Source organism: Acipenser ruthenus, chromosome 22, assembly GCF_902713425.1.
Source record: "Acipenser ruthenus chromosome 22, fAciRut3.2 maternal haplotype, whole genome shotgun sequence".
Lineage (NCBI taxonomy): Eukaryota > Metazoa > Chordata > Actinopteri > Acipenseriformes > Acipenseridae > Acipenser > Acipenser ruthenus.
The window spans coordinates 21,088,708-21,109,401 of NC_081210.1; the positions used below are offsets into that span (position 1 = coordinate 21,088,708).

Sequence of the window (20,694 nt, forward strand, 5' to 3'; positions counted from 1 at the left end):
GAAGAGCAACATAGTACGGGTATGAAATATCAGAGTTATCTTAACTAACTTTGTATATCATTTTCTGTTTCAGGCATCCTGCTGACTTTTGAAAGAAGTTTAAAGCACCCGGTGGCCTCAACAGAGCTCTCAGAATCATGTCCAAACCGGACATACATCAGGTACAACAGAATGGAAACATTGACCTGTAACCCTGTAGCACCCTCAAATGGAAGAAATACTACATGTACCTTATGAGGACGTTTTTCTTTTTTCTCACAGCCTGTCTCAGGGGCTCCCTCAGGGCCATCTGTGCGAAGTCCTGCAGCGCAGAGTAGATGGTGTTCCGAATGGCCTGGTTGAAAACACTCTCCATCCTCCCCATCAGGACCTGGAGCCCTTTTATCATGGCAATCACCTGGACACGACACACACAGGAAAGGGGGTTTTACGCTTGCTTTTTTAACTGTATTTTTGTTCAGAGATACTTATTTGTAACTTTTGACTAACGTTCAAATAATCTTTTGAATAGACCCCAATTGGTTTGACTTCTCAAGGACTGTCCAGGCGATACACTTTCCTTACCTCCACAAGAGCAAACTTCTCCTCGCTGGTGTAGTTGTACCGGGTGGCTCTCTCATACTCCTCTGCTGTGCCTGGGCAGTCTTTGTTACAGAATTTATCAGTGGGGTGCACCAATTTCCACGAGTACTGAAAGACAAAGAGGGGTGAGAAACTGCATGAGTACCATGGAGGTGCTGCAGTCTGACGTGAGAATTATTGCTGTTGACTGGTTCAACACTAATCTGCATTGGCATTACAAACGCATACATCTGATAGGCATGTGTACCATGTAACTACAAATGAATGAAAATAAATGATGTTAAGAAAGGATCGGTGAAAGATATACATGATGCTTTGCTACCGTTTGCCACATCAATGTATATATTCTAACTAACAGTTTCTGGTGTTATATATAAAAAAGGATACCTGTACAGTATATATTATTTTCTACAACATTTGAGTGTTAATACATTATGTAACTGTGGTTCAAACAGGTTTGAGAGATGAGATATCGTTAACGCATAGTTACAGGAAATGTTCTGCTGTCGGCATTGTTTATCTTTTTTATTTTTGGGATTACTTTATTGGAATTCAATATCATTATTTCCTCACATTACCGTAATGGCGCAAGATCAAATAACTGCAACATTTCAAAGTGAATTCCCCAAGCAACAGTAAAAAGATCTGACAGCTCCAGCACCCAGCACCAGTCTTTTCTAACACTCATTTTTCACACAGACAATACATTTCAACCTGGGCAGCCTGTGTGAAATTACTTCTGGTGTCTCAGACTTAAGTGTATGGATTTACACCTCATCCACTTCCCAGATTAAAAACAACAACAACCAACGAACATAGAAAATAAGCTATTTCCTGGTGCTCAACACGCACTCTCCCACCCCAGTGGTGGCTGCACTTCAGGGCTGCTCAGAATCCTCCCCCCTCCATGGCAGATGAAAGGCACTTTACAAATCTAAAAGCACAGTCATGTTCCAGGCCCTGCTACTTACCCACCTCCATGACATGGGTACTCCATTTGGAAAGCAGCTGGAGCCCCCTAAGGGCCAGGTCAAAGAGTTCTCTGTATTCTTCATCCGATTTCTGACTGTCCAGTCCTGATCCAGTCACAACCTGCAGACATACACATGCACATTATTCACACAAGGTCCCATATCAAACCTGTTTATTGCAGGGTGCTAGAAATTATACAAAATGTAATGCCTTATCCACATTACCTAAATAATGCACAATCCACACTTGTTGAAAGCATGTGGTTGCCATTAACTTTATTCATGTTTTCAAAACCTGAAGAACACACATTATTTATGCAGTGTGAATAGGGTCCAATAAGAAATGTATGTGGACACCTTGTATTAATCTCATAGCTGTTTTGCACCAGATTAAACCTGATTTTTTGAATAAGCAGCAGCTCCACTGTTGTATTTTTCATCGTTTTGTCAACGCTGATGTCAGCAAACAGAACTTGACACGTTACACCTCAGTGGCCAGTACTGTAGGATTGTATAGAAATAAGGTACCTCCAAGTACTGCAATGGAAACATCTACAGTCTAACTTGAATGCACTCCAAAAGTTCCACAATCACTTCATATATTGATTTGTCTGGCTTCTGTCACCAGGATCAATTTTTATTTTTTGCACAACTCTGCCGTCACGATGTAATTATCAATCTGTAGTCTGATGCAGAACAAAATCAATAGCGTGAAAAACAATCTTAACACAGCACATGTGCTGCAGCGTGTTATTTATGTAACCAATCTTGAGGACAGGTGAAAATTATGAACTAAGAAAACAATTGGAACATCAGGTTTCTAATAAACTTGAATTCTTGATGTGCAATAGTAGATGGGCTGGACAATAATTGCATTTTCAATTAGAGATTATCATCTAAAAATTATCACAATAAATCACGATTAAAAAAAAAAAAAACATCTTTATTATAGTACGAGAGAAATTAGCTCTCTCTCTCTCTCTCTCTCTCTCTCTCTCTCTCTCTCTCTCTCTCTCTCTCTCTCTCTCTCTCTCTCTCTCTCTCTCTCTCTCTCTCTCTCTCTCTCTCTCTCCTCTCTCTCTCTCTCTCTCTCTCTCTCTCTCTCTCTCTCTCTCTCTCTCTCTCTCCTCTCTCTCTCTCTCTCTCTCTCTCTGCACTTCACTTCACTTGTTGGCTTCTCTCCCACCATAGTCTGAAGTATTTTCCCTATGCCCGGTTTAATTATTCAGCACTAAACTCAACTGGTCTGCTTGATTGGTGTTATTTTTCAAGCAGGTATTTCCAATGACGTTCACTTCAATGCATTTTAACCGAGCACTCACCTCGCTGTTGCTGTAGCGGGCCAGTTCTGAGATGAAGCGGATGTGATCGTCCCGAATCTGGACCATCTGCTCACAGAGGTTGTACTGAGGGCTGACGCTGCTCTGTGTGCAGGTCCACCTGGAGTGGAAAAGAAGCACTTCAGTCACTGGAGCACAACCAGCTCAAGCTAAGAGCTCCAGTACTAAACTTGTGTCGTCCAATCCCCTTGATCAAAGCTTCTTTGCTCAGAACATAGAGCAACACAAAACATACAGCAACATTATGAAAATGTTCCCACTATTTTACCAATGTCCCAAGCTACTGTAGTTAGATTTGTTCCAGCATTCCCCTCCTATATGTGTGGAATACAGAACCATTGTCATTGTAGTGTCACTGGCCTTTGAGTTATATACGAACATAAGAACATTTACAAACAAGTTCCTAATAGCTGATTGATGCCATATTATGTCCAGCATGGCTAAGTCACCCATTCCATACCCTCACCACTCTCTGTGTGAAGAACAGTCTCCTTTCCTCGTTCTTCAGTCTATCGCCACTTAATTTCCAAATGTGTCCTCTTGTCCTGGTTTCTGTACTGCATTTAAGGTAATGGTCCGGGCTGACTGTCAACTCCTTTTAAGTTTTTAAAGACTCCAATCATGCCCCCCCTAATTCTTTTTTGTTCTGAGTTAAATATATTCAGTTATCTCACCCTATATTCATAGCTAATTTCTTGAAGCGCTGGAATTAGTCACGTTTAATACAAACTATGGGAAAATATAAATAATTTAAGACTAGGGGAAATATGAAACAGGTGTAATTGCAGAAGGTGTGATTATAGAATCATTGCTGACCTTACTAATTACTCTGTAATATCATTACAGTGCAGTAGAACATGGTGCCCATTGTATTTAGTGCCACTCTGGACCATTGTAAAACAGGCACTCACTTGGATTTGTTCTCCTCATAGTGAGCGCTGGTCTCAATGTATCTGGCAAGCTCGATCTGCATGTCACCAAACAGAGGGACCACCTGTAACTGCTGTAAAACAACCCAGCAACAACAAGTATGTCAATAGCATCCCCTAACACACATTTCTATTCAAATCACAGTTTCATGAACTTGGCTGTTTTTCTAAAAAAATATTTTAAGGTAAAATTGACCGACTTGCAGTCCATCTGATTTTTAACAGGGTTCAGGACTTTATACTGAATTTCAGGTGAATACCAACGTACACCAACGTTATGACTGTTTTCAGTGGTGTAGGACTGTCTGCTTCAAATCATTTACTGATCCAAGAATTTCATTTTCGAAGGTGACGATTGCAGAACACAGAAGTACAGAATTTTGGAAACTGCACTTGAATTTACATCCTGTCATTGCTCATTACTGCCTGCACATTACACATGGGAGACCACAATCCAATTCTACACAGCAATAGCAGGCAATAATTCTTCTTTCTGGTTAAAATGGGAAAGTGATACAAAGCACTAGCTCTTTGGCAGGACTTTTTAGAACTGATAATTGGCTGCAAGCTGCTGAGCAGGCAAAATAGCAATCCTGCTGCCTTTTTCACACGTTATGAATGAAAAAGCCATGGGCTCCAACATTAACTTATGTCACATATTTAGCAATGTGACCAGAATTGTCCTGAAGGATGCCTTGGACCCCAAAGTACACTATATCCAGCTTTGCGTGACAGGGAAATAATAACGGTAATTTTAAATAAATATAGTAACAAGCAAAGTTATTTAAAAGTGTTCCAGCAAAGGCTTTACAATCCATTTTACTTCCACTTATTATTAACAAAAGCAGCACTAACACTGCCCCCCCTTTTCTATAGTTAGTTCTTTGCTTGTCTTCTACAGTAACGCCTGCTTCAACTCGGGGAACAGGACCCTGTTCAGATTTGTTTTTTGTTCACAATCTGCACCTTATAAAAATGTCTAGTCTTCAATTATCATAGAATTAGGATACTGAAGTTTAACATGCCATCGGCTAGGGGTAGCACTGACTAGTCTATTATAACTGCAAACCACATATCACTTAGCTTTCATTTTGTTTACACCAGGCTAAAGGTAATTGCAAATTTGACAGCCCTGTATTCATTGTGTTTCATGATTGCATCACACTAGTAAGAACTTTTAATGTTTAATGCAAAAGCGGTTAACACAGTTTTTTTGTGTGTTTAAAGTTTATACTAGTAGCAAACTAGCCATGTTGGTATTTAATTGTATTCAGCTGTTTGAATTAAAACAGGAAGTAATTGGGAAGCATGTGGTTTCAGGTGGATGGAAGTGCAGGTGCAATCTGTTAACTTAAATTACATTTTAGAACAATGACAAACCGCTTTTAAAAATATCCATGCAGTTTCACAAAATGGTGCACAAACAGCAAAGTGTTAGAAAACAGTATGTTCACAATCTCAGCTCCAGACACTCATCATGCATTTCTTTTTCCAGAGTCTACTGCACAATGCAGGTGCTACTGCTTCTGGGAATTAAATCAAGTCATGTTCTGTAAGTCTGTTCCCATCCAATGCAGCACAGGATGTAACGGGGAGCAGCAGTTCAGTTTTATTCTGTCGCTTATTATCACAAACATCATTTCATAATGTTATCAAACACTTCACAATGCCTACCAAACCAAAAACGTACCTTGAAAAACTTGTCAATTTTACCAAGATTGATCCTCTTTTTGGCATCCAGTTTGTAAATATTGCTCACGTTGCCATCCATCAGGTATAGTCCAAACCCCATGACCTAAATCAAACAACCACGTTACACTGCAGTTCCTTTCATCATCAACAGAATTGCACTAGACAATGCAGTCAGGGGATAGAAGACAAGGTGCTTACATACATACTGTACATAACTGAAAGAGACATGTTATAACACACATCTTTTCATTTTAAAATATGCATATATACACTACCTGTATATACCTTATCTGAAAGTAAAATCACATACAACTGTACATTATTCCTAGCAGTATTGCCTATTAAATGAATTTCAGTAAATGTGTCTGACACAATGAAAAAGGGGAATTTAATTTTTATAAATAAAAGCCTCAGTTCACTACTTCCTATAAATGACTGAAATAGAACACAAAGACAGAGCTATTAATTCGGTTTAAGCTATGTATCAGTTAAAGATTGAAATAATTAGGACTTCTGCACTGAATAAACCATGTGAAATAACCATCTCATTACAATATATATATTACAAAAGGTCCTGTGTTTGTTATCGTTTTCCCCCGTTCTTAGAGTCTTACTTTCAGAAGCATGTGTTTCTCGCTGGGCGTCAGGTACATCTTGTTTTCATAGTAATCCACACAGATATTCACAATGTCAGCTAGCAGCTCTTCATAGCCTGGGATCACCTCAAGCTGCTGGTGAAGACACTGTGAAAGACCAAGAATAGTGTGAACCTACTGTCAACGACGGTGAAACCAGGCACACCGGCCACAGCATGGCTATTTATACAACACAAAGCAAAAGCTAATGTCTGGCTACTTCTCATAAGATCCAATATGAAACATTAAACATGTACTACCATCTACAGTAGCCATGGAGGTTCACACACAAGATGTACAGCAAAGATATTGTTTACCTGTTTATAATACTTGCAGTCACTCTGAATGCTTCTTATTGCAATCACTCACATACTTTTCTTTCAGGAGCTGCCCTTCTGTTCTAGTTGCCTGTCATATACACATATTAGATAGGCTAGATCAGACAGTCCTGTTTTATCAGTATGTGCCAGCACCTGTGCATAGCAGTGTGAACTTGATCCCAAGTGGCAGATCCTAGATTTTTTTCATAATTACTTGAACAATGGACCGGCTCTATCAGGGTAGTTGATAAGGTGGGTTACCTGTGTTATTCTGTTATGGTTAGCCAGAAACATGGAGAGATTTTGAGATTCCTGAATGGACTGGGGGTCAGCCATCTTTCTTAAAAACTGGGCCGCTCTGCAAATGGCAACATTAAAAAAAAAAGATGTTTTTAAAAGCGATCAGTCAAGTATTTGTAACACGTACACTAAACTAAACATTCATATGTTGTGTCATTTGCCTAAACAGTGCTTCCTAATACTGAGTAGATAAATACAGTAAACAGCTCAATGAATGACTTCAGCTTAAATGTTTGGTGAAATGTTTAGCAGTAGTAAACTAAACAGAAGCGTTTACACATTTAAACTTGGCACCACCAAGAGTTCTAAAATTACAAACATTTTGCAGTTTGTGTCAAAGATCTCATGGATAATGTCAAACCACTTGAGAATCACAACGCTTTCTAATGATAACAAATAAGCAATCAACAGTTCTATTTTTAATAGATTTAAGCCACTGTAGGGCTAAGATTCTGGTCAGGCTACATTACAACATGGTGAAGATTGTCCTTCCATACATCTCAATGGGCCCTATTGACAAAGCATGACCTAACTGTATTTAATTTATTTAAAATGTTTAAATAACCCATGAGTTAAAGCTTTGTGACTTGACCCTTCTTTTCCTAAACATTTCCAGGATTTGACAGGTGGACTGCTGTCTCCATATAACCCCAGATTCTGATTCCCTCAATGATTTGTTTCATCACAATTCAGTGCTTCTCTAGATACAGTATTTGTAATATGCAGTGTGACATACAGCCCAGGGGGGGATACTAAGGTAGATAACTACAATGAGTAATCATTGTCACTGTCTGACATCTGAGAATCACATCTAAACCAGACGCCTGTTTAAATGACTAAATACATTAGCTGTGTATAAACTATGTAAACTACTGCTACAGTAAGTCTGTCACTGCGAGTACAACAGCAACCATTCCCACCTCTTATAAGCAGAGTGGTCGTTCTTCACGCTGCACTTCATGTTTTTCAGTTCATCGAGCACTGCAAACATGTTAATGAACTTCCCCAGGGTCAGGAGGTAGGCCTCGGACACAAAATCCTTCCTCCTCTCGGCATGGCACAAACGCTTCACCTCGTTGCAGAACCGCTCAATGGCTTTGCGCTGTAAAAGAAACCCCAAAAGTAATAGTACTGGCTTTGAAGAAATCTAGCATTTCTGACAAAGGATGTCATACAATCTCATTGATTAAAACAGTATGCTGAAAAACATTGAGAATAAAAGTCCTGTAAAGTGCATTATGTCATGAAGACTATAAACTTAACACAGTGCTGGATAGCAATTTGAGCAATCAGACCCCTGCTAAATCTATTCTGATTGCACTCATCACAGCAGGAATTTCACACCTGAGTCTGCAGATGTACTATTAGGAGTTGTTCATGCAGCTAAAGGGAATTATTTAACAGGTTTGTGACTGTGCAAACTCCTGCCTCCTGACCAAGTAATAATATTGTATAATAGTGTAGCATTGAAATATTTGCAAACAATACCATAAAGAAATTCACCTTTACCATAATGTGTGTCTTTCGTATCAGAAAATGTGATGTGATGACAATACATATAGTAGGTAACAGTGACTGGAATTAGTTTGTAAGCGCTATGTCTATTAAAAGGTTTGGGGCTACACACTACTGCAGTATTGGAGCAGTTGGGTGAAAAGGTATTACCTGGAAGTACATGAACTTCATCAGTTTATTAACCTCCGGTTCCAGCACTTCCACTGTCTTCTCATATATCTCCACACGGTTGGGCTGTTCGTTGCACTTCACCTGGTGAATCAGTAACACAGCACGCAGGTGTCAGATCGGTCTGGACACTGATTTGAAGTGGAAAGACTACAGTATAAAAATGGTTCACCTGATGCTTCGCTACGCAGAGAGCTGGTAAAGTCATTTTTTTATTCTTCTGATGGTAATATTTCTAAGCCTGATTTTAATTTTAACTGGACTTCCCTGTTTAGAAGCACCATACCACCAGTTCAAGTAATAAAAAAACAAATACCCCAAAATCGTCATGGATTCGTGCCACAATGTTTAGTAGTCATAAACTACTGAACCGCATACCTGTTTATATAAGGTATTTTCTTTTGCTGTAAGATAAAGCCCTTCTGTGTATAATGAGATAGTTGAGAATAAATGAGGCTGCCTGAGGTAAACAAATAAATTATACATCAATATGGATTAAGAAAGATTAAAACAGCTGTTCGTAACACCTGTAAAGATTTTTCAGGCTTCACTATATGAGCAAGATGGCATTTCTATGAGTTACACAGTGCTACCCGTTATAATGTGGTTGTCGGGGGTTCATAATTAGGAGACCACATTATTTGTGTTTTGCCTTATTACGAATATTGGCATTTTTGTTCCAGAAATGATTTACAATGCCCACAAGCCAAATTAATATTGTGGCATACGGTGGAAAATGAAGGAAGGAGACACACACAATTTGCAGGTAATTGAATCCATGGTTTATTGGGACGATTGTTCCCTATAACTGCCCTGCATTATAGTGTTACTGACCTAGGACATGTGAATAAACACAGCAGACAGCCACGGTAAGTAGTGTGTTTTATTGTAACACTTTCAGGTCCATCATCATCCAGTAACGGACCTGGAGACTGCTATTGGACGGATGCAGTTCCATTGTTCTGAGGTGTCTAATGTGTAATACCCACTGCCTGAAAGACATGTTCAGTGTTACCTGAGGAATGGCCCTTGAACAGCTTCTCCACGTGTACAACATGACGGCGTACTCATGGCCCTCCTCCAGCATCTCATTCTGTCAATCAAACACAGTTAGACATGACCCTCCTCCAGCATCTCATTCTGTCAATCAAACAAAGTTAGATGTGACCCTCCTCCAGCATCTCATTCTGTCAAACCCAGTTAGACATGACCCTCCTCCAGCACCTCATTCTGTCAATCAAACACAGTTAGACATGAGGCCTTTCTACATACAAAATTCACAGTCTCTTACTGTTGGTTTAGATTTCTGTCTATGCTGTTTAACCTCTCTTGGCTAATTGTTTCTTAGGTTTACACAAAGAGCAACACAAAACTTTTCACTCAGTCAAACAAACAACACACTGTTTTGAGTGTTTCATTGAGCTTTCAAGGTATCTTTGTAACAGTTCAACCACATTCAGCTGGTAAAGCATTTGGATGTTTTGACAAAACACAACAATTTAGAGAGTAAGAAGCTTCAAATGTATTTTCCCTTTACTGTTTTACACGATTTACCTGGCTTTGAACTTGTCTGGAAAATGTTAGTGCCAGGAGTGAATTAACTTGCACATGTGACTTTTCAACAATGTGTATATAAGCATAGCAAGTGAGGGGGTGAAAGGTCACATTTCAACGTCTCCAGACAAGCTCAAGGTAAGTACAAAGCCAGGTAAAGGCAGAGGAAAAATATAAGAATAAAGTCTACAGGCACTCCAAACGATAGCAAACATCATAAATTAGTAAGGAACAATTAAACAACAATTAAAATGACTCTTTAGTCTTTCAGGTAATAAGATTTCAATTTGAAATCTGAGCTGTCTAGCAGGATTTGATCTGAGACAACAGCTACAGTATGAATGATTTAAAATGTCTTCCCCTCACAATGCTGTGCTTGTCTGGGCCCTGTGAGGCTGTGCAGCGTGCACTGCTTGTTCCTTTGATGCGTTGTTTACAAGTCAGTTACTCACCATGCTGGAGTGAACAGTGGCCTGCTCAATGTATCTGGCAATCCCTGTAACAAATGCATTTCTGTCTTCAAAGTTGGTATCGAAGTTAGCCTTGAAAGAAATATGATATAACATGAACACCAGAAATATGACATAACATGAGCACCAGAAATATGACATAACGACAACCCAACGTTAACTCAGGTAAATCCAAGATTAGTGTTAATAAGGCTCTGTGAAACCATCTTATATTGACTGGCAGGACAGTTCACAGCCCAGCAATGAGGTTAAAGCTGAAGTCCAATTTTTACTTCAGATATTATAGGAAACTGTGGGCAAAAACTAATATCTTTTTAACATGTGATAAGGTAACAAACAGTATCCCTAAACCATTAAAGGAGGGCGAACCCAGGCTTTAAAATCCATTTTAAGTAGCTGCATTGTCAACAGTCCGCCTATTTCTTGTGTTCGGTACTTTGCTTGCTTCTAATGCTGTATTATATTATATATATATATATATATATATATATATATATATATATATATATATATATATATATCAAGCACAATGTTTATCTAATCACTTCCTGTGCCAGAGGGGTGAAACTGGAGTGAAACTCACCTACAGCACAGGAAGTGGTTTAGTAACAAGCAGCAGCAGCAACTTTCACATCAATAGAGCTGTCTCAGAAATATCTGCATGTCCCAAATTAAAGTGTAAAACACAAGCAAAGAATCAAACCATCTTTAGCAGAATACAGGGTGGCCAACGCATTACTACTGCTCATAATGTTAAGAACATTTATTTTTAAAGAGTAAGTAGCTTCAAAAACTTTTTTCGTTACTGTTCCCTTACCCTTTTATGATATTTGCAATCACTTTAAATCATATTGTGTTGATTTATTTTTTGATAATGTGTTAAGCTGCTTTATCTAGCGGATCTGGATCTGCTCAACAGGTCCAGTTGCCTGCCATAGACACATGTAGGCTAGCTCAGCCAAAGTGTCTATATTAGAGAGCACCCTCTGCACAGCACTGTATTGCCAGATAAACTCAAGGAAACTTGTTTTCAATGCAGCAGATCAGTAAATGGCACAGGATCCTAATTCTATAAACCATACTAGCTGATCTTGTGCAGCATATATCAATGATAACAAGAACTAAAGAGCGGCTCCCAAGGTGAAGGCATCTTAACACACACATACAAAATAATAATTGATTAGTTGCAGTTAGAACAATTATTACAAGCATCATACAAAAGCAATGGGACAGATGAGAAGGCTTGCCATTGGTTCTTAAGTGGTTACATTATGTAAAAATAGTTTAACAATCATCTGCATCTGTAGTTTCATCCCTACAGACAAATGATCTCTACTGACCACTCAAATACCATGTAAATAGAGTTTCTGCAAACAGCTTCTGTATGACGGGTCAAGGTTACACTTACGCCTGTGTGTGAAGTCATTTTGTCATTTCTTGGCAGGTTTGTTGGCAAAAGCCTTCTTGCTGCAATAAACATAGGAAATGTGACCTAATCTCGTCAACCTTCCTGTTGCGTTGTCTCATAACCGTCCTTAAAACGGATATAATTGCTCTCAATGTGTTACAAGTCTGGATGGGGAAGGATGAGTGTGGAAAAGGGTCACGGCAGGCTTGGCATTTCCCCAGAAACGTTTTAATCGTGTGATGTTCATGTACAGCTTCTTGTAAAGTTATTTATTTCATATCCAGTGCCTATTCCATATAGGATACTGTTGTACACATCTTAAGCAAATTAATATTGTAGTCTTATTTTAAACTCTACTGCAGTACTATGTTCTGAGTTATCTGAGTGGTTAACGCTATATTTTTAAACATACTGCCGATTCTTGTGGAATTTTTAATCACACACCATGGGTCATAAATCAACTGGACAATAAATCTCTCAACATTAACTCTGGAGTGTTGGCCCGGAGTAAAACAAAAGTCTTCTAAGGATTGCAGTGTATCCAGACCACACTACAGTGCTGGTTTTCTGTTCCCACAATACACCACTCATTTCAATCAGAGCACCAGCATTAAGAACATGAACTGGATAAAATCTTTGGCCTGACGAAAGTTCCTGAGTAAAAAACTTTCTGTTGAAAAAATAAATGGCTGTGTTATGGACCCTGCAGTTTAAATGTGTCTAACACCCCCACACCCGCCTCCCCAACATCTGTCATACTTCTTTCCTTTAGGATCTATGTCTAAAGTCTGGATCAGTCCTGTAAAGCAAAGCTGTACCCATACAGATATATTCACTCAATCGTAGGTAAAAACAACCTTCTGAATTTGAGATTTCACAAACGTTTGTGTTAACAATATAAGTTCCATAAGCTGAGAAAGACAAGCTGGCAGACAAGGTAGCAGCTCTCCAATCAAAACGCAGGAATAAATAGTTGATTAAACATTTATCAAAAAGAATGTGTGCTGCTAGGGTATTTCCATCAATTATTAAAAGCTGTTACAAATGGAGACGGCTTGTTATGCTCTTTTTGTAATACAAGGCTGCAAAGGCATTTGAAATGGTAAGCCATTGGGCTGACATGCGAACAGGCAGCTACAGCAGCAGTTGAGTCTACTTGTTAAATTGATGGTTCAAAATGTAAAACTACAATTTCCCCTTGCATTTGCATAACTGAGAAGTAACACGGTAGGTTTGCACTACTGGGACCACAAAAAAAAAATAAAAAGCTTTTGTAGAGATATTTATAAATACACCCCCTTAGTTTTAGATTGCAGTCTAACTTGTCCAGAAGACATGGCTGCAGAGTTTTTAATATATATACAGTACAATTAACCCAGGCAAAATCGCAACAAAAGGGGCTTTATCATCAATCTCGACAGTAGGAATTAATTTACATTTTACAGAAATGCAATTAAATGATTGAGATTTGTACAGAAATACATCAGATTGTACTCAAAGAAATATCAAATTTAATGAGTAGGAAACTTTGGAAGACCCAGCCACTGTTCATTAGCATACACTTAGTCCTACGACTAACCATGTCGTGTTACAACTGAATAGTGACCACTGTTTTTAATACACAGTAGAAACTCAAAGCATTAAAGGTCACAACATACGGGAAATTCACAGCTCAAGACAAACCATGGCAATGCAAGCTTGTAAAAGCTCATATCTTTAATAGTGTGTGGTCAGTGTTTTTGGGGGACTCTTTGCAGTAACAATCTTCCATTGTGCTTCTTGTTTTGTTCCTCCACCATTATGAAGTACACTAATCTTCAAATCAATCCAACAAGCCATTCACAATTCACAAGCCAAACAAAATAACATAGAGTTTTATAATTCCATGATACATGCATTACTGTCAAAATCATCACTGTCTTGCCATACATGCCACTGTAAAAACCAGCCAAGCTAAAGCAGCTGAACATATGAACTTGTAAAGCAGGGAGAAATCAGCTGACCTGGTACATGATGGATGAGGGAGGGGGCTCGATACATGGCTGCTGGTCTGGAAGAGGCAGCTCCTCCAACAGGTCCACGTTCGACAGGGCATCTTCCAGGGTCACGTGGGTCGTCATGGTGACAGCTTAGCAACATAGGACTCTTAATCTAGGAAAGAAAACACAAGGAGTTAGGCCCTAAAGAATCCCTTTTTCTGATTACCATGGTAAAGATAACCATGCTGTAGTACCGCAGAATGACGGTATTCCGAGGAAGCTAGTAACAAGACATAGCCCTGAGCAGAGCAATCCCTGTCGCTATAGCTCCCTGCAGAGCAATGCATTGGTGAAAAAGCAAAATGCTAAACAAGAGAATGAACACCAACATGCCTTTTCTCTCATTTAGCTGTACTCTGTACACAAGGTCAGATTATAAACCTGCTGTGTTTGTTTTCCTGAGGTGGAGGACAACACATATTGTGTTACAATAAGGTAATACTGACTTTTACAATAATTAGTACCTGGAAAAATATCAAGGTGGGAAAGGAGGTATAACTGCAGTGTACAAGAATGAAAAAAATGTAAAGTTACTTTTCTTTTTACTCAGCTGAAGAAGGGCTTTTTTTTCCGAAACGCCCTGAAACAAATTATTTTTTAATCATTTAAACCTTTGGTGCGCATGCAAAAAAAATGTTTAATTTATATATTAATTAATCATAATTATGCATGCATTAATGAAACTGTACAGTTTTAAATGAGAAATTAAAATTAATTCTAAACCGCATACTATTTTACAAAACCTTCAACAGAAAATGTCCTGTTTTATTAGGCTCTTGTATCAACTTGCACATTTTAGTGCTTGGTAAATCACAAAGTGAAAATCAGTATAAAATATAACAAATATTTATGTAAAATATAAAGATTACTACAATTATGACATCAATTTACATTATCTAATGGTTGAAACGGTAAACAACTGTTTACACGAAAGGTTTAAACATTAAAGAAATGTAAACATAGATTCATAGCCTTAAATGAACAGACGTAAAGCAAACTAAAGAGACAGTAAAGTGTTCAACAGCACTGTACCTTTTTTTTTGTTGTTAAACAGCATAACATTTTGTGCCATGTGGATGCAGGCAGCTGCTCTGAACAGTGCCTGGTTTGAATTGCAGCAGGGCTCCTATTTCACCTCATTGCTGTTGTGTACACAGCCTTCCACAGACAGTCCCCACAATCCCTTTAGTCAGTATCGCATGAATAAAGGGCAAACTCTTCTACTGTGTAAACAGGGCTCTGCACAAATTGCCAACTTCCTTGAACCTTGTCCTATTTTCTTAACTACATTGCTGACATTTGTAACTAAATTAATAAAGTGCTAAATCTGCTCAGCAATGGGTTAAGAGTTTTTCGCTGTGGTTGCCTGGTAATTTATTTAATGAAATGTTTTTTTTTTTTTTTTCTGTTATGCACTTCCATTCACAGTATACGTATCATGGTGCAGCAGTCAAAACTGATCCCTTCCTTTTATTTCCAACCTTTAACATGAAAACCAAATTAAAGCAATGGCACTTTCTGACTGCTGCATCCTGACACATGCTGATAATCTCTTATGTACTGCAGACAGTGAAATTGATTGCCTTATTGATCAGGCACTAATTAGATTTGAATTCAAGTTTAAAAATATACTTTTGCATGGAAGAAGCACGATTTGACTTTATGTTCAGGCAAAATTTTATTCAGATAATCATTCCTAATTATTTTAACTGAAATGCATCTTTTGCTCAATCATTTCAAGCGACAGTTTGGCTGCTAACCACTCAAATGTGAAACTGCTCATGAGACTGCAGTAGTTGTTTGGTCGAACAACCAGCTGTATGGCTAAATACATCATCTATTTAAGACATAATACTATACAATATTGGACAGCTTAGAAACACCAGCCACACTTCAATAGCATATAGGGACAACGTGGGCAGCCAGAGACTTTTATTCAAACTGTCATTATGGGTGAATGGAGTGGGTTCCCAATAAATGTTGTTGCTGGTTCACTGGTTGTCTGGCTGTTGTTCTGGGATTAGCCTTTCTGAACCTCACTAGGACACATAGCTATATAACTTGTATTATGTTCTTATGTTATGTGTTGGCTATTTGACCTTTCTTCACTGATTACCACCATATCTCCCTGCAGGGAAGTTGGGGTGCAAGCCTACAGTGAAGAATGCCATCGCTTTTGAGATGATGAGGAAGCACATGAGAACCGAGCACACAGCCAGCCCTCTTTCTGAGTCTATTAGATCTTCTGTCTTGGGACTAAAACTGACATGTCAGAGTTAATTTCCAGAATAAATTAAATCAGTCAAGTGACGGACACCCATTCACACAAAAGTGGGGGCTACTGTATATCTCACACATGTTTGTCCGACATCTAAAAGTACAGATTTTTTTGAAATTCAACAAGTTCTCCTACAGTAAGCATTATCTTCTTTTAAGTTCAAATATACACACTGACTTACTAAAAAATATATATATATATATTTAATTATAAATCATGAGCCCACTCTCAGGCAATCAACTAGTCAGATTTCAGAACATCTTATTTTGCCATAAGCGTCCCCTTGTGCACGTGTGTACGGTACACTGCCCACTAAAGACACGGATAACGTCATGCATTCTGTTATTTTCTAACCTCCCTTTTTAGCAGTAGGGTGGGTTTAGAGGTCATGCACACTGCAAGACGGAAATCTAAAATTATTTCACATTTCTCATTAACTCTACATAGTCATACAAAACAAAACCCCAACTCTTACCCTTAAGTTTTGCATACTATAGCGGGGCAAGTCTTCCTGTTAACAGTAACAAACCACACCTAGACAATTTCTGCAATAGTGACGTGCTGTTTCAAAAAAGTTTTAGTTTTTCATTTTTCATTAAAAGGGCTGAAAACATCATATACCAGTCTAGGGCTGTCTAACAGATGGCTCGTGAGCTGTATATCTTCTCACTGAGCCACATAATACTCCTTTGATTTATGAAGTATCCTATTCAAGGCTCTTAATGGGTTTGAGAATACTAAAACTAACATGTTTATTCTGTTTCATAATAACACAATTTACTGTGCACACAATCTGGTTAAACCTTATTACTCTTTTTTATGTCTTTGGTATTTTGTCCGGTTAGTTTTATATGTATATTTATTTTTGTGAATGTAGTCCCCTCTGGTCTACAGCCAAGCACAGTGCAGCCAGGTGCCTTGAGAATTTCCCCTCAGGGTTCTACAAACTGTAAATAAATTGTGTGGTGGTTTAGCAATGTGAACTAATGTTGCGAGCTCCAAATTAATTTTACTTGTGGCCTTGACTTCCAAACTGGTCCCCTTCTCACATTTAACAATACAACACATCTGTGTCAACAGCCTCTGCAAACCTGCAGGAGTGCTCAGCACCATGGATACCTCCAGGAATCGTGAAAGCTGTCAGGAGTTTCAGCCCTATTCTGTATCTGCAAACCTGCAGGAGTGCTCAGCACCATGGATACCTCCAGGAATCGTGGAAGCTGTCAGGAGTTTGTACGGTTCTGTATCTGCAAACCTGCAGGAGTGCTCAGCACCATGGATACCTCCAGGAATCATGGAAGCTGTCAGGAGTTTCAGTCCTGTTCTTCACTCTTTAACTACTCTGTGTATCTGTAGCTGACCCTACCGAAACACACTAATACCCAATTCCACCTGCACCACAAAACCAGTCTGGAAAGCTCATCTCGTTCCAATATCAAACTGGGGCTGTCTCCAGTTTCATCTGCAGTCTACAATCCAATATGCAAACGGACATTCAAAGATCACCTGTTACATTCAGCTGTTGCACATTTTTGTAACATTGCTATTTACAAATAATTCACCAAGCTTCAATATAGTCCCTGGTAGCTTTCATTTTCTGCCTACATATTTTTTTGTGTGCAATCGGAAATTAAAAACACAATTAGATAACTTCCACAATCGAGAGATATTGAGTTCTGCCAACCCACAATCACAACTAAAGCTAAATGAGTCTCAGTTGAAATGTAATGGTCCAGTCTAATTTCCAATCAAGATAGTTCCAGTGGTAGAACGCGGTATAGGACAGCTAACAATTTATTTTCCCAATATCATGCATTGAGTTACCATTTGTATTAACCCATTAAGTACCTAATTAATTTTTCTTTGAGAAAATCAGAACACAAGCTGTATGTAATTTGATGCATTCTAAATCCATTTCTTCGCAGAAAAAAATGGAAATCCTTCGTTTTGGGTACAAACTACTGCATCTTATTTTGAGGAGTTAAGTTAGATGTGCCCATAATCAGACCAGTGACATTAAATGCCGGCTTTGAAGCTCAACACAGATAACATGGAGATTTATCATCACTGTGGGTAGGAAAACACCAAGAAATGTATAAGTTTTAGGCTTCAGATTCTTATTTTATATTGTGGATTTATAAAAGCATCTGAAGGGCTGTATTTGCAGAATGTTTGTGTAACTGTCCTTTCTTGTTTAAACTGAAATTCAGTGAAAAAGTAAGCTTTATTAAGTGTTTTCATTTTACCTTTGTATTTACAATTACGGTGAAATGCATTAAGAAACTATAAATGCTGAAATTAAAGCCCCTTTGACACTGTCATGCTCTACCCGGGTCATAACCTACCCGGGTCAGGACCCAGTGTCATGTGGGACAGGTACGTGATTTCACACTGCTTTTGATAAAACAGGGTTGACCTGGGTGACAGACGCAAGTAAACAATGTGCGTATCAATGCCCCGGAAGCAGCTTGTTACTGATGCTTCCATCCAAGCTTCTCTGGATTGAACCGTCGGCCCAAATTTTGATTAGAGCAAATGTTTCTTCATCCCTGCTGCAATCTGGCTCATGGTGTGTCTCAGGCAACACAAATATGGCTAAACAGAATAAACAGAAATGTTCCTTGCGGAAGTGAAACCTTCACGCAGGCGTGGCTGTTTGTTATTTTGTTGGCCTTCATGCATTTTGTCTCGCTCAACCCGGGTCAAAGCGTGTCGACCCACATCCTGAGGTGGGTTGCTGGGACCCGGGTTAACCCGGGTACGACCCAGGTACATGGTTTTACACTACGTGGGATTGTGACTCGGGTAGCCAGAACCCAGGTCCAGACCAGTAGAAGTGCCAATGTGAAATGGGCTTAAGAAAGATTGTGTAAATCAATGCAAGATCCTCATAACAGGTCATTTTCAGAAACTAAAAATGTTTTTTAGCAGTTAAATTTTAACAACCTTAGATTAAAGTTCCTGCTTATAAAATTATATGCATTGTTTTTGTGTATTTCATAAAAACATATTTTTACATTTTACACCCAAATAAAAAAAAATGATAATGTAAAACTTCTAATATGCTTTCACTTACCAAGGTGATATTAGGTGGGGTGGAAATCAATGCTAATAAATGTCAGTGATATTACACAGAGTGTAAGCAAAGTGATATTATCAGGAGCTTGTTCCCATTGACTTCCATTATCAGGAGCTTGTTCCCATTGACTCCCATTATCAGGAGCTCATCCACATTGACTCCCATTATCAGGAGCTCATCCACATTGACTCCCATTATAGTCTGGCATTTCAAAGTGGTCATCATAAACGGAGGGTGACTATTTTTCTTAAACATTTAACCATGGTCAAAGACATGCATGTCAAATAGAGGCCAGTTGTAGTGTAGCGAGTCTTTACAAGTTTGCTGACTAGTTAACATGTTGAAAATCCAGCCCTAGTAAACCTTTCAAGCAGTCATTTGACTATGTGGCCTCCTGCCTTACCAGAAAGTAAAGACCAGAACATTGTTTTTTTTCTATTTTAAATGAAAGCTCATACGCTATTTCAGGTTTGTCTTCCTTCCTCAACACTTCAAAGTTTGAACTTCCTTTTTGAAAAAGTATCTTTCGCCATCCCCATTTAAAAGTCTGATAGGAACTTAAGCAGAGCAAAATCTTCACTGATAAGGTAGGTAGCAGATCAGCACAACAGGAAACAGAACTGTGCTTCTGACACAGCGGGGTGTTTCCTCACACGTTAACGTGCACTGAGATACAGACCATGTAGCAACAGTATGTCTTATCCTGTCTAAGCATTCTTTAAGGGCGTGTTTGACTAGGAGAGCACTGTTGTAGGGTATCAGCCTGCAGAAGGTACAGTACCAAGCTCCTAAACAATCCATATCATTACCAAAGCGTGTAGCATCCAGTTAATCTCTTTAAGGCAAAGTGCTATTTTTATACCATTCAAAAAATGCACATATTCTCAACTTCATTCTCCATTTTCGCTTGTGTTTAAATACAACCTAAAAAAATTGGTATTATTATTTGCATGGTATTCAGGTCAGGATGGCGCTATGTAAAAATAACATTTAAAGATGCTTATATAGAAATGATAAAAGCTTGATTTTACCATTTCTATATAACACATTTTATCCTGGTACGGGTTTGGACTTGAGTGAACAGTCAGGGGCAGTCAGCATGCACTTGTAACACTGTAATACGTCTGCAAGATATTTAAATTGTTCCCCAATGATGACTAACTCGATTTCCTTTGGGGAAGTTAGGGGTGAAAACCTGAAGCAAAAACTGAATGGCCCACAGAGTCAAAATTCTTTAGATTGTTCCTAGTGAAACATAACTAATTTGTTGTTGTAATACAGCAGCACCTGGCAATACACCATTCATTATCCGGCCTAGGGTATATCAGATTAGCTGACTTGCCCTGTATGCCAGAAACTGACTCAAAACAGATAATACACATCAGACATAGCAATCATATAGATAATATTCAGT

General features: G+C 38.7%; 1 protein-coding gene across 1 annotated transcript in view; it reads right to left on the bottom strand.

Moving 5' to 3' along the window:
• Positions 1 to 20,694, bottom strand: part of LOC117431578 (cytoplasmic FMR1-interacting protein 2) — a 62,507-nt gene that overhangs the window by 39,180 nt on the left and 2,633 nt on the right. Inside the window, exons 2-14 of the mRNA XM_058996110.1 lie at positions 13,888 to 14,035; positions 10,459 to 10,548; positions 9,468 to 9,545; positions 8,435 to 8,536; positions 7,690 to 7,871; positions 6,731 to 6,827; positions 6,129 to 6,257; positions 5,513 to 5,617; positions 3,805 to 3,896; positions 2,876 to 2,993; positions 1,558 to 1,674; positions 565 to 690; positions 231 to 397 (exon numbers count right to left, since the gene is read on the bottom strand). Of these exons, the coding sequence (XP_058852093.1) occupies positions 231 to 397; positions 565 to 690; positions 1,558 to 1,674; positions 2,876 to 2,993; positions 3,805 to 3,896; positions 5,513 to 5,617; positions 6,129 to 6,257; positions 6,731 to 6,827; positions 7,690 to 7,871; positions 8,435 to 8,536; positions 9,468 to 9,545; positions 10,459 to 10,548; positions 13,888 to 14,004 (1,520 nt within the window). The 5' untranslated portion in view covers positions 14,005 to 14,035. The remainder of the gene's footprint in view (positions 1 to 230; positions 398 to 564; positions 691 to 1,557; positions 1,675 to 2,875; positions 2,994 to 3,804; positions 3,897 to 5,512; positions 5,618 to 6,128; positions 6,258 to 6,730; positions 6,828 to 7,689; positions 7,872 to 8,434; positions 8,537 to 9,467; positions 9,546 to 10,458; positions 10,549 to 13,887; positions 14,036 to 20,694) is intronic.